This window comes from Asparagus officinalis, chromosome 4 (assembly GCF_001876935.1).
Source record: "Asparagus officinalis chromosome 4, Aspof.V1, whole genome shotgun sequence".
NCBI classification, from domain to species: domain Eukaryota; kingdom Viridiplantae; phylum Streptophyta; class Magnoliopsida; order Asparagales; family Asparagaceae; genus Asparagus; species Asparagus officinalis.
The window spans coordinates 137,621,094-137,633,759 of NC_033797.1; the positions used below are offsets into that span (position 1 = coordinate 137,621,094).

The window sequence follows — 12,666 nt, forward strand, 5'->3', positions numbered from 1 at the left end:
GATTATTTACAATGCATATGTTTTTAATTTACTAATAAGTTTAAAATTCTCAAGGTGTTCTTTAAAATTTAGATTTTGAGTGTTTGTTTATAATTTTTGAAACTTTAAGGGTATTTTTTATAAATTATAAATTATGTAGGGGATATTTGTAATTTCTATATTTTTAATGTACTGTTAGGTTAAAAATTATCATGATTTTTGTAAATTTTATAATTTAAAGAGTTTTATTTTGCAATTTGTAAAAAGTTCAGTGTTGTTTGTAAATTCCATGAATTTTCGGGTGTTGTTTGTGTTATTTATAGGTTTTTAGTGTGTTTATAGGTTTGAATTTTTCAAAGGGTTTTTTATATATTTTAAAATTTTAGGGGTGTTTTTTCAATTTTTTAAAACTTACAAGATATTTTCTACAAAGTCAAAAAACTTATAATTTCTAGCTAGCATATATTTTTCAGATTTCTCATTGAATTGAAATAAGTAAAATTTATAAGTTTCAATATATTTTAATAAAATTTTTAATTTGTAAGGTTGTTTTTGCAATTTAAAAAACGTGGAGGATACTTTTTACAAAGTCCAAAAACTTTTAGGTGCTGGTTAGCATATGTTGTTTACATTTATTTGCAAATTGAAAAAAAGTAAATGATTTGAATTATATCAAACGTATCTTCTTTATCCAATAACATGTTAAGTCTCATTATGAATATGATAAATTATTTAATTACCAAATCAAAGAAGATATGATAATTAGAATAGATTAGGATAACAATGTAATATGTAAAAAAAATTTATATATATATATATATATATATGATGTTGAAATTTGAGGATAGTTAGTACGCATATATGATGTTGAAATTTGAGGATAGTTAGTACGCATGATTTGACGAATATATGCACAAAAACCGATAAGTTTAAGAATGATTAGGATTCGATGTGAACACTGCATATATTTGCGCGATCTTGTTTAAAACAACTTACCTTTTGGGCGTCAATTGCATATATGAAGGTGTGGGCTCATTACAGAACTAATAGGAAAGTTTAGGGGTCCAAAATGACAAAACTCCTCAATTAAGATGGTACCTCACGCACCCAGCACGTGACATCATAGCATCAGCTTCCGCTGACCTCGGCCCACGAAATCCCAAAAGGTGGCCAACATAAAACCCTCTCCCCTCTCAATTAATTAATAAACAAACAGAAATAGAAGCGCCGCCGTGAAGCGCCATGAGATTTTGCCGCGAGTGGTACGTCGCGTGAACCCCTACTGCATTCTCTCTCTTTTCAATTTTTCGTAAACCCTAACCCTAGTTTTTTGATCAATTGTGGCTCTTGATGCAGCAGCAGCAGCTTGCTGTACCCCAAAGAGGAGAGGGAGAGAGAAATCCTCCTCTTCGCTTGCCGCAACTGCATGCGATCATCAGGTATCCACTTCTAGGGTTTCTGTGTCTTTTCTTGGATTAAAGTTCGGATTTTTGTAGATTAGGAAACCTTGATGTCCGGTTATTTATAGACCTCGATTTTATTAAGGACATTGGTAGTAATCAAACACATTCCTCGTACGTCATTAATATAGGGAGGCGCTATAGGCACACCATCGGGCACACCTCCGACTACACACCCTCTAGCTACAGTGTAGGGGGCCCACTTGAGATTTAAAAAAAAACTCAAGTGAGCCCCTACACTGTAGCTAAAGGGATGTGGCCGGAGTGCCTGTATCATTTTTCATTAATATATGGGTTATTTTTCCCCTGCAGTACCACTGATTTGATATTACTACCCTCTATTTTTTTTTTCTGCGGATAGACCCCTGAGCGAACTTTTTTCGACTCTGTTGACAAACAGACACCTTGGGGGAAAAGTGTCAAAAAATATATCACTGAGGTAGTCTACCTGCGAAGGCGAAAGGGTAAATTACACCAATGAACTTTCAGTGTATTGCCCGAACCCATAATAACTTTAAAAATCACAATAATTCCCCAATTACTTTTGGAATTAAAGAAAACCCCCCAAATAAGTTTGGGCTATTTGCAGATAATTAATCCGCATAAATTAGAACCAAAAGACATCATTGAAAGGCATTTTGAAATTTATTGGGAGCTTAGCGTAGTTTACCCAAAAGATATTGTGGTTTTTCAGCGAACATTATTGGGGGTTTAGTGCCATTTTTGAAAGTTATTGGGGTTTTACAACCTCTTGGGGTTTAGTGTAATTTACCCAAAACTAGGTGGACAGTAAGCTTCGAACCGCGATACCACAGGGGATCCATCCGTAGTTAACCCTTAATATAAAGTAATTATACTTGCTTTCCTAATCTAAGCCAGAGTAACACCTCAAAATAGTGTACACTGTACGCTGAACTATTTTCTGACTTATTGTTCTACATTCAAGTGAATATTTATTATGAATTTTCAGAAGAACTATACTTACTTAAAAGATTTAATTGAGGATAGACCATCTGTGCTATCGCCCGCTTGCAGATAGACCCACTGAGTGGAATCTTTTTTGACTCTTTGGTCATAGGGAGGTCTATTTATCAAAACCAATTTCTCTTTAGACCCACTGAGTGGAATTTTTTGACTCTCTTATCGTAGGGAGGTCTACTTGTCAAAACCAATTTCTCTTTCTTTGACGGGTAAAAGAGTCTGAAAAGTTTCACTCTTGGGTCTGTCTTTAACAATAGAACTACAAGGCGTCTATCCATAATTGGGCAATAGTACATAGACCTCCCTACGGTAAAAGAGTAAAAAAAAATTTCACTCAGCAGTCTTTCTCTAACACTAGAACTACAGAGGGTCTATCTGCAATTGTGCGATAGTACAGAGGTTTTATTCTGCAATTAACCCTATTTAAAATCACATATAGCCGCGTATCGCTGAGGATGCTTTTCTACCTTCACATGATGCCTTTCTAATTTGAGGGATTAAATTTTCGTTGCAGGAGGTTTATGATAACAACTGTGTCTATAGGAATGAGATACATCATGCTGCTGCTGAACGCGCTCAGATACTACAGGATGTCGCGGCTGATCCAACCCTCCCTCGCACCAAGGCTAATACAGAGCTTGGTGTAGTAGAAGGGACTTCAACAATATCTGGTCTCGTGCACGGTGAGAAAACGCAGAATGCTAATACCATGCTTCCCTTGCTATTTTTCTACACCATCAAACATGACTGATGTGCGGGATCGTGCATTTTTGTAGGCTGCTGCTGCCAGAGGCGACTGATGTAGATGCCAGCTTACAATATCTGTTCGTTACATTTATATTCTTTGGACCTAGAAAACTGAAATAATCTCCGCTTTCCTTTCTCAAATCTGCCAACTCCCAGTATGCGGTTCCCTTACCAATTAAGATTATATTATGTCAACTTGGAGCTTCAGTCAGCTTGCACAGAGTGCTTTTGAGTTCTGTAAGAAAATATTGCTGATTATCACCAAGTAACTTCTTCACCCATATGTACTTTATGGAATGATCAATTGCATTAGGCTAAATGTGGCTTTGTTTAAAAAGGGCCACTATCATGTCTATCGATGTTTCAATATTTGTTGGGCGAACCTGCTGATTCAATGGGAGATTCCTTCACCCCAAGTTATCCGCACAAGAGTCTAATAGGCTTCTCTCGCCCGTCGATACTAGAGTCTATTCCAGGTTAGTTTTCGCTTATGCCCTATTTATATTTGGTTATTGAAGGAAATTGATTAATTTGTGAATTTGATTAACTGTAGCTGGTTTTATTACTTCATTTGACAACTACGTTGTTATATAGGTCTTATCTCGAATGCAAAGACCAATTAAGTATGTACTTTGCCAATACTCCCATTTCTCCCTGTAGGAGTTCCTTTAGACATATTGTAGAAAACGTGCAAACTCTTTAATAATAATTAAAAAAAGAACAAGCGAACTACTGAACAATGTGTAACATAACTAAAACAAGCCTCTCTTTATTGACCAAATCGCATGCATAGTTTGAAATCATGAAATTATTGGAAAAGAAAAACTAGTACTCGACAATCTTGGCACTCTCCAAAAGGCTCTTCCCATACTGCTTACTGAAGTACGCCATGATGTATTCTGAATATGTCATCGTCTTATAATTCACCCGGCCTTGTTCCTTCACAAGCTCTGGAAGAGGTCCAACTATGGCGTCGTTGCTTGGGCTGTGGAATCCAGCCAGTGATATGCGCTCGGTTTCTGCATGTACCAGTGCTCTGTGTTCATTGCTCTTGTATCGTCCATTGGTCAATATCTGTGGACATATGAATGTATATATGTAAACTTGTCCTCTTAGGTCTTGCTTTATACCTTCGAAGCATTTAGAAGTCAGGGTTAATCATAGGAAACATCCCTTCGGCTATATCTTATTTTTCAAAATCCCCTCACCTAAAATGTTCAGTTAAAAAAAAACTCTTTCATCCATGAGTTTTAATGGAAACTGCTTAATTTTGTAATGAAGTTTTGTTCTTCGAACTTTTGAACAGATGTTTGCACAAGGCAAATGTCTAGACGGAACTCTAATATAGAACTAATGATTTCACTAATGATCATAAATGATGGTCATTTTTTGTCGAACAATGTAGATGAAAGAGTTTCTTGGAAAAAGCATGATATAGAAATTAATTTGACAGTTTTTCTTTGAGCACCAACTATCCATGTGTAGTTTTTTTTAATATGGTTTTAAGTATGTACATATAATACGCACAATCGCTAGGAGTCGGGTCAAAAATTACCTCAAGTATGTCACCAACATTGACTACAAAAGCTCCTGTAATTGGCTTCGCAATGAACCATTTTCCATATTTCCTTATTTGTAAGCCATGAACATCATTCACTTGGAGGAGTAGTGTCAGCAAATCAGAATCAGAGTGAGGAGAGAGGCCGATAACCTTATCTGCGGCTTTTGGGCATGGTGGGTAGTAATTGAACCTCATTGATTGAATCCCGCATTTCATTACATCCAGAAACCTCTCTGAGTCGAGCCCTAGGGTCTTCGCCATTGCTTGCAATAGACCACATGATATTTCTTGCAGGCAAGCGCAGTATTTGTCTATTGTGTCCCTGCATATATACATAATTGTTAAACAACATTGTTTTTTGACATATAATTCAATTTAGTCTGTTTTTCAGTTAACCTGAGGAACAGGACATGATATCAGTTTGAGAACAATGAAGTCTGAAGTTCACCGGTGCAACTGGTAATAAAATAGTTTAGGGGATATAAGAGATTGTGCATAAAGATGCATATGCATTAATCCTAAAAAGTCCAAGGAGCTAAGAGAAATGGTATAGAGGATCGAATCTTAAGAAAATTGCTAAATTTTTTGTAGTATTTCCCCTATGTGCATCTTACAATTGATTCTTTTAAGCAACGCCTATGCCTTGTTTACCTTATTTATAACATTTTAGAGTTGCACGCGAATGTAGATATGTCATAGATTTTGATCCTCTTTGCTAGTTTGACAAAAGAAAAGCAACTTATCATTCACTACAGGGGGTAATTAACCCTATTTAGATAGTCGTGATTCATTCTATATACCTAACATTATTTTCTTTTGTGAAGTGTAACCGACTTCAATGTTTCGCTAGACACAAATTACCACTGTCATGATTGTGATTTAGAATGTGATCTCTGGCGTTTAATTGAAATGGAGATGATATGTAATTATGTATCCAGACGACATTGCATGTATAGGGACAAAATTTTAAAAGGGGCATTTTTAAATTTTATATAGCAAAACCAACATTATTGGAAATTAATCTGCAAAACCGACCCTTTTTTTCGGAAAAGGGTCGGTTTTGCAATTGCGGTGTTTGTTCGAGCTACACGGGATTGCTAGTTCCGTGTAGTTCGGGCTCGTGTAGTTCGGGCAGCAATTGAAATGCACAGGACTAGCAGTCCCGTGCACTTCTTTTTTAACCCGTGACCCCCTCATTCCCTCATTAACCTGTGACTCCTCCCCTCTCTCGCCCCTCTCTCCTCTCTCGCCCCTCTCTCGACTCCCTCTCTCGCCCCTCCCCTCTCTCTACTCCGCCGACCTCCGTCGACCCCGCTGACCAAGCTCCTGACCACCGTCACCGACCAAGCTCCGATCAAGGTAATTTTTTTTTTTAATTTTGTTGTTAAATTTGATGAGGGATATGAATTGGGAGTTAGGGTTTAGCCATGAAATTTTTTTTTTTAATTTTGTTGTTAAATTTGATGAGGGATATGAATTGGGAGTTAGGGTTTAGCCATGAAATTTGCTTTTTAGTTGAGTGATGAGGGATATGAATTGGGAGTTAGGGTTTAGCCATGAAATTTGCTTTTTAGTTGAGATTTGGGATTATGGTTTAACCATAAGTATTGTGATTAGGGTTAAGCCATGAATATTCATGATTAGGGTTTAGCCATGAATAATGTGATTTGGGATTAGGATTTTTTGCTTTTCAGTTGAGATTTGGGTTTAGGATTTAGCCATGAATAATGTGATTTGGTATTAGGATTTTATGAATAATTTTTAGTTATAATGTGATTAGGGTTTAGCTATGAATAATGTAATTTGGGATTAGGATTTTTAGCCATTATTTGCTTTTCAGTTGAGATCAGGGTTTTAAATTTGATTTTAAATTAAGATTAATATTTTTAGTTATAATAGATTATTTACATATGATGAACTGTTAATTTTTCAGATTCGATGGCAAATTTTATACCCATTATTTAGCTTTTCAATGGGAGCCTCAGCGTCGGATTGAATAGTATGCCTATGTATGAGGGAGGTTCTAGGAAAATGTTTATGCTATTTAAGTCATATAATTTTGATGGAATGATGAATGAAATACATAGAGTTACTAAAATTAATAAAGCAGAGTATGCAATTAAGGTGTTCTTCAACTGTTTGATAAATAAGAGTATAACTATTGCTGTGGAGATTACCGACGATGAGGAATTGAATGACATTAAACAATTAGTCGAGAAGCAAATGTCAATTGAGTTGTTCATTGAGAAGTATCCGATTCACGAATTTGCCCAAGTTTCACGACCTCAAGGAGGTGTCAATTGAGTTGTTCATTGAGAAGTATCCGATTCACGAATTTGCCCAAGTTTCACGACCTCAAGGAGAGTTTTCTCGGATGCTTGACTTAGACAATGCACGAATTTGCCCAAGTTTCACGACCTCAAGGAGAGTTTTCTCGGATGCTTGACTTAGACAATGAGTCGAATGGTTTTATGACATCTCCAAGTCAAGATCCGTGGTTTCAACTACAACATTTAAGTGGCCATTCTCTTGGTGGGACGTAAAGTACTATTTTTAACGACGTTTTGGGCCATGTTATGGGTGATCTACCGGTCGGATCAATTGTAGAAAAAGAAGCAAATGATGACTCATAAGATATTGAAGAAGAAGGCGTGCAAATTGATAGCATGCAGATGGCAGCTGGAATTGATGATGACTCCCGTTGGATGGAACAATTTAATGTTAACAATGATTATGTGGAAGCTGAAGATCCGTTACCCGACGAGTTTCACAATAAGGATTTGATAAATACTTCTCAAGCTGAATTTGTTGATGTTGGTCCAAATTTTCAACGACATGAATACTTCATTTTAAAAAAAGGGGACCTATTCGAGAGCAAGGAAGCATTGATCTTTGCAATCTGAGAATGGTCTATCAAAAACCGGGTCAAATTCAAGCCTGTAAAAACTAATACAACAAACTACTATGTAAATTGTTACTTTAACGAGAAGATTGAAGTCGAGTCGAGCATGCAAATGAGCAAGATGAGAGAAACAGAAAACGTCCTTGGTTGCTAAATGCAGCTGTGAGAAAATCATCAAATGAGCAATTTGTAATATCTAGATATTGCGGACTTCATACATGTTTCAATCCGTCGGTGGATGTCGATGATTATTCTGCATCTTCCTCTTATATATGTAAGCTAATTATGCCTGAAGTTATAGCTGAACTTGATCTAAATGCAGGTCAGATATTTCAAAGGGTAAATGATAAATGATATGCGGGGCATTAAGATATCTAAATATAAGGCATATGACGCAAGGAGGAAAGCATTGTCTAAAATATTTGGAGATTGGGAAAAATTATATGAATTACTTCTACAATATCTTGAAGCTATCAAGCGAAATAATCTGGGTACTGAATATGAAATATTGTCTGAAGAGATTGCACCGGGGTTGGAGATGTTCACTCGAGTATTTTGGGCATTTGGTCCTGCTATTAAAGGCATCACTTTTTGTCGTCCGTTATTGAGCATTGACGGTACACATTTATATGGCAATTACAAAGGCGTGCTTCTTGTGGCGATCGGTGTAGATGCAAATGGCGGTATTCAACGATTCACTACCGAAAGACATACATTGAGAGTTTTCATCCACCCGATGATAGTCGGTATTGGCCCAAATATACTAGACCACGTCTAATTCCACCTCAATACAAGAGACAAGCAGGTCGATCACGATCTGCGCGAATTAGGGGAACCATGGATCAAGGGCGAGAAGGAGTTGTCAAGCAAAAAAAAAGTAGTCTTTGCAAACAACCGGGGCATACTCGACCTCGTTGTCCAGCTAGACCCAATAGATAGCAATTAATTGGTAATAATTGACATATTCAAATTTTGATATATTGTAATATAGAAACTATAATTAGTATTTGATCGGTTATTGATATGTGTTGGTATCTACACCATGCAGCCTGGGCCGGTTAGTGATGAGGTCCTATATGACCAGCCTCGACACCGTTCACATATTATATCCAGGTAATTAAGTTTCTTATAATTATAATATTGCATTATAATATTGTATTATTATACTTTCATTTGCTCTATAGAAAGGCCCGGATATCGTTATGGTTGATCATAGCCTCGTATATAGTCGTTGGCATCTAGAGGATGAGCGTATTATAGCCGCGGTTGGACGTGCCGACTTCTTGACATGTTCAAAGCTTTTGTTGGATGAGGCTTAATTGGCCCCTACTCACCGCTTTGATAGATAGATGGAAGCCGGAGACCAATTCTTTCCACTTCAGAATGGGAGAGTCTACCATTACTCTACAGGATGTAGCCATGATACTCGGTCTTCGCATAGATGGTCCTTGCGTTACCGGCAGTGATAGATATTTTTGGTCGGACAAGTGTGAGGAGTTGTTGGGTGTAGCTCCAGAGTCAATGCCTGGAGGAAATATTAAATTTAAGTGGTTGAAAGAGACTTTCTCGGTGTCGTTGCCTATTGATGCACCGCAAATATTGATTGAGCAACATGCACGTGCATACATTATGCATATGATCGGTTCAATATTATTTCCAGATTCGAGTAAATATAAAGTGCATGCCAGGTATGTGTAATTTGTATTTATAATAATTGACATGAATTAGCTTATTTTAATAACTTGAAATGTTGTGAATATGCTAGGTGGTTACCACTCATCGGGGACTTGGACACATGTGGTAATCTATCGTGGAGTAGTGCCGTTTTGGCGTACCTATATAGAGAGATCTCCAAAGTGGAATTCATGAAAAATAGTGACTTTAAAGGGTGTCTCAGCTTACTGCAAGTATGGGCATGGGAGAGACTTCACTTGAAGCCGAGACTATGCGTGAATTTACAATTAGATGGATAAATTCCACTGAATTACATGTATTATATTTTTAACGTAGCAAATATAATTGTAATTATCATTATCGTACTGAATTTTGAAAACAACACAGATGAAATGTCCAAAAATGTTATGACGAGACCCCAGCTAGACAATTAGATTTCTATCGGAATGAGCTTGACCGTATGAAGATTTTTCAGGTATCACTAATATAAAAATTAGCTTTTACTTCTATATATCAACTTTGGTTTTAATGATATGCAACAATTATATGAAATACTCTGTAGATGGAATGGGAGCCCTACACCTAATTTCTCAATCATCTACCCCGGTATGCATAGAATACCTAGTTACATGGAGAGCCAGAGTTCCTCTAATATGTTTCGAGATAGTAGAAATGCATGTACTGGATCGTTGCTTTGGCAATTTGGTCTTGCACAACATGTTCCGGAGTTTGTTGAAAAAATAGAGAGGAAGACAAAGAAAGAAGGCCAACAAAAGGACTGGGTAGCTGAGCATCAAAATTATATACACAGATGGAATGATAGATATTTTTGTATTGTTGAGTAAATTTAACAAACTCCCCGGGAATCAGATTACTACATTTGGTATTGGGGGATAACCAGAAGATGGATACTCTATGAGACCACAACACTGGTTGAGTTACAAAAAGGATATGTGCTTCGGGGTATAGATGAGAGAGAATTAGTAAATATTTTTCAATTTTTGTTTTTGAACAATTTAGTCCATTTTTATTGGTATTTCTCAATATTGCTAACTTGTGTTTTTTGAAAAATTTGCAGGTATCAGCAATAGATGATGTTCAAACCATTGCAAATCGTGGCATGGAATTGGCTCGAGCAGGTAATATAGAATTGAATATGAAATTTACATCATGTAATTTGAATTTTAAAGTAATTTTTGCATTTCTGATTTTTTGAATTATCCCTCGCAGGTACATCTCCCGAAGCACAGGACCATGCATCAATATATCAGTCAATAATGCGGAGGCTTCACCAAGCCTTACACCGAACTCACGAAGACCTTCATGATGGACGAGAGGTAACGCAATTTGTATACACGCGTCAACCACAACAAAGACGAGGATGACGCAAAAACGACAATGAAGCTGGGCCTTCCCAACGTGTTGACGACGGAGCTGGACCGTCACAACCACAAACGCAACCGGATCACGAACTCGTCAAAGGTCGGTATAGAGGAGGCCGAAGACAAAGGAGGAGGAGAAGAGTTCTTGGATGTATGTAAAGTAATCAATGTTGTTATATATATTACAATCCTATTTTGGTATGTACATTACAAATCTATTTCGGGATGTGAGATGGTTTTTGGATTTGTAGCCGAGACTATGGTGTGATTTATTGGATTTGTAAGTGGGTTTGTAACGTGATTTGTTGGATTTGTAAGTGGGTTTGTGGTGTGATTTGTTGAATTTGTAAATGAGTTTGTGTTTGTGATGTAATTTATGATTTTTAGATTTGATATATGAGTTTATACATGGAATTAACAGGAAATGTAATGGTGCAATTTATGATTTTTAGATTTGATATATGAGTTTATACAGGGAATTGACAAAAAGAATTGACAGATAAAGGAAAAGCAACATACACGTGCATGTTTTCGTGCACAGGAAATGCATGGGACTGCTAGTCCCGTGCATTTCGTATGTGTCCCGAAAAGCACGGGACTGCCAGTCCCATGCAATTGGTTTGTGACGGAAAAAGTCTTTGTTTTTTACTCGGGACTATCAGTCCCAAGTAAAAAGCAGAGACTGTCTGAAAGAAAAAAATGAAATGCACGGGACTAACAGCCCCGTGCATTTCAATTACTGGCCGAACTACACGGGACTGCTAGTCCCGTGTAGCTCGAAAAACATCGCTAGTCCCGTGCATTTCAATTCCTGGCCGAACTACACGTGACTGCTAGTCCCGTGTAGCTCGAAAAACATCGCTGTTGCAAAATCGACCATTTTCCAAAAAAAAGGGTCGGTTTTGCAGATTAATTTCTAATCAGGTCGATATTGCTATATAAAATTGAAAAATGGCTCATTTTAAAAATTTGTCCCATGTATAATCTATTTTCCCCCCGTACAACCACTCATATCAGCGACACAAAGTCCACTCATACCAAACTATTTTTTACTTGCTTTTACTTGATGATATGTATTCTCTTACTGTTGGGGGTATAATTAGGGATCATGAGGGGAAGATGCTATGTGCTTTCTCTGGCCAAACTGACTAGGCTCAAGTTTACAGGTTGAGATCAAGAGCATGGCTGTTAGCGTGTATTTGTTTGTTTCTAAGGGGCATGTAAATGTGCATGCTAGGTCTGACTCCAAAAATCCTCGTTAGTCCTATTGGCAAATACTCTCCTAACTGGCAACTCTCTCATGAGTGGAGAACCATGCTTCATCAGATGCAGATTCCCCGCATCAGAGCCTCTCATTGCTACAGGGAGACTAATCATGTTGCCGTCTGCTTAGCCAGTATTATACACAACCTTGATTCTCTTCACTTCTACTTTAACATATCCGAGCTGCCTCGTCTTGCTTGATGCTAGAGGACATATGTGTGTTAGAGGGCAATGATGTATTTTCTTTCTTTGGTGTCTTTAAGAGAGATGGGGCTATCAGCTTCTCTCGTTTTGGCTTCATGTTGCCCCAGCCCCTCACATTTTTTTAATGTGCTGCAGCCCCCTTTTTTTTTTTGAAAAAATTGTGTCTAGGGCCCTCCATCATGATTCCAACTCATGATTAGACATGCCAGCTCCTAAAATCCTAATTTTACCCTTTCTCTTTCTCATGCCAGCTCATGTTAACTGTTATAGATAACATGTTAACTATTATAGATAACATGTTAACTATTATAATTTCATAAATATGTTTTGAGCTCAACGTGTGAACTATAATAGTTAACATGTTACCTATAATAGTTAACATGAGACGCAAAATTCCTTGGGACGACGCTGGCGGCGGAACGGGAGAGGGAGGTGGGGGAGGGGGACCGGAGGAGGAGGAGGGAGGTGTAGGGGGGAGGTGCAGCGGGGGAGGGAGGTGGGGTAGGGGAGGGA

General features: G+C 37.5%; 1 protein-coding gene and 1 pseudogene across 1 annotated transcript in view; one reads left to right on the forward strand and one right to left on the reverse strand.

The window, feature by feature from the left end:
• On the forward strand, nt 1,154–11,111 carry LOC109839505 (annotated as a pseudogene).
• The window catches only part of LOC109839504 (S-norcoclaurine synthase 1-like), a 12,787-nt gene continuing 3,994 nt past the window's right edge, over nt 3,874–12,666 (reverse strand). Inside the window, exons 4-5 of the mRNA XM_020407966.1 lie at nt 4,723–5,050; nt 3,874–4,241 (exon numbers count right to left, since the gene is read on the reverse strand). Coding sequence (XP_020263555.1) covers nt 3,993–4,241; nt 4,723–5,050 — 577 coding nt within the window. The 3' untranslated portion in view covers nt 3,874–3,992. The remainder of the gene's footprint in view (nt 4,242–4,722; nt 5,051–12,666) is intronic.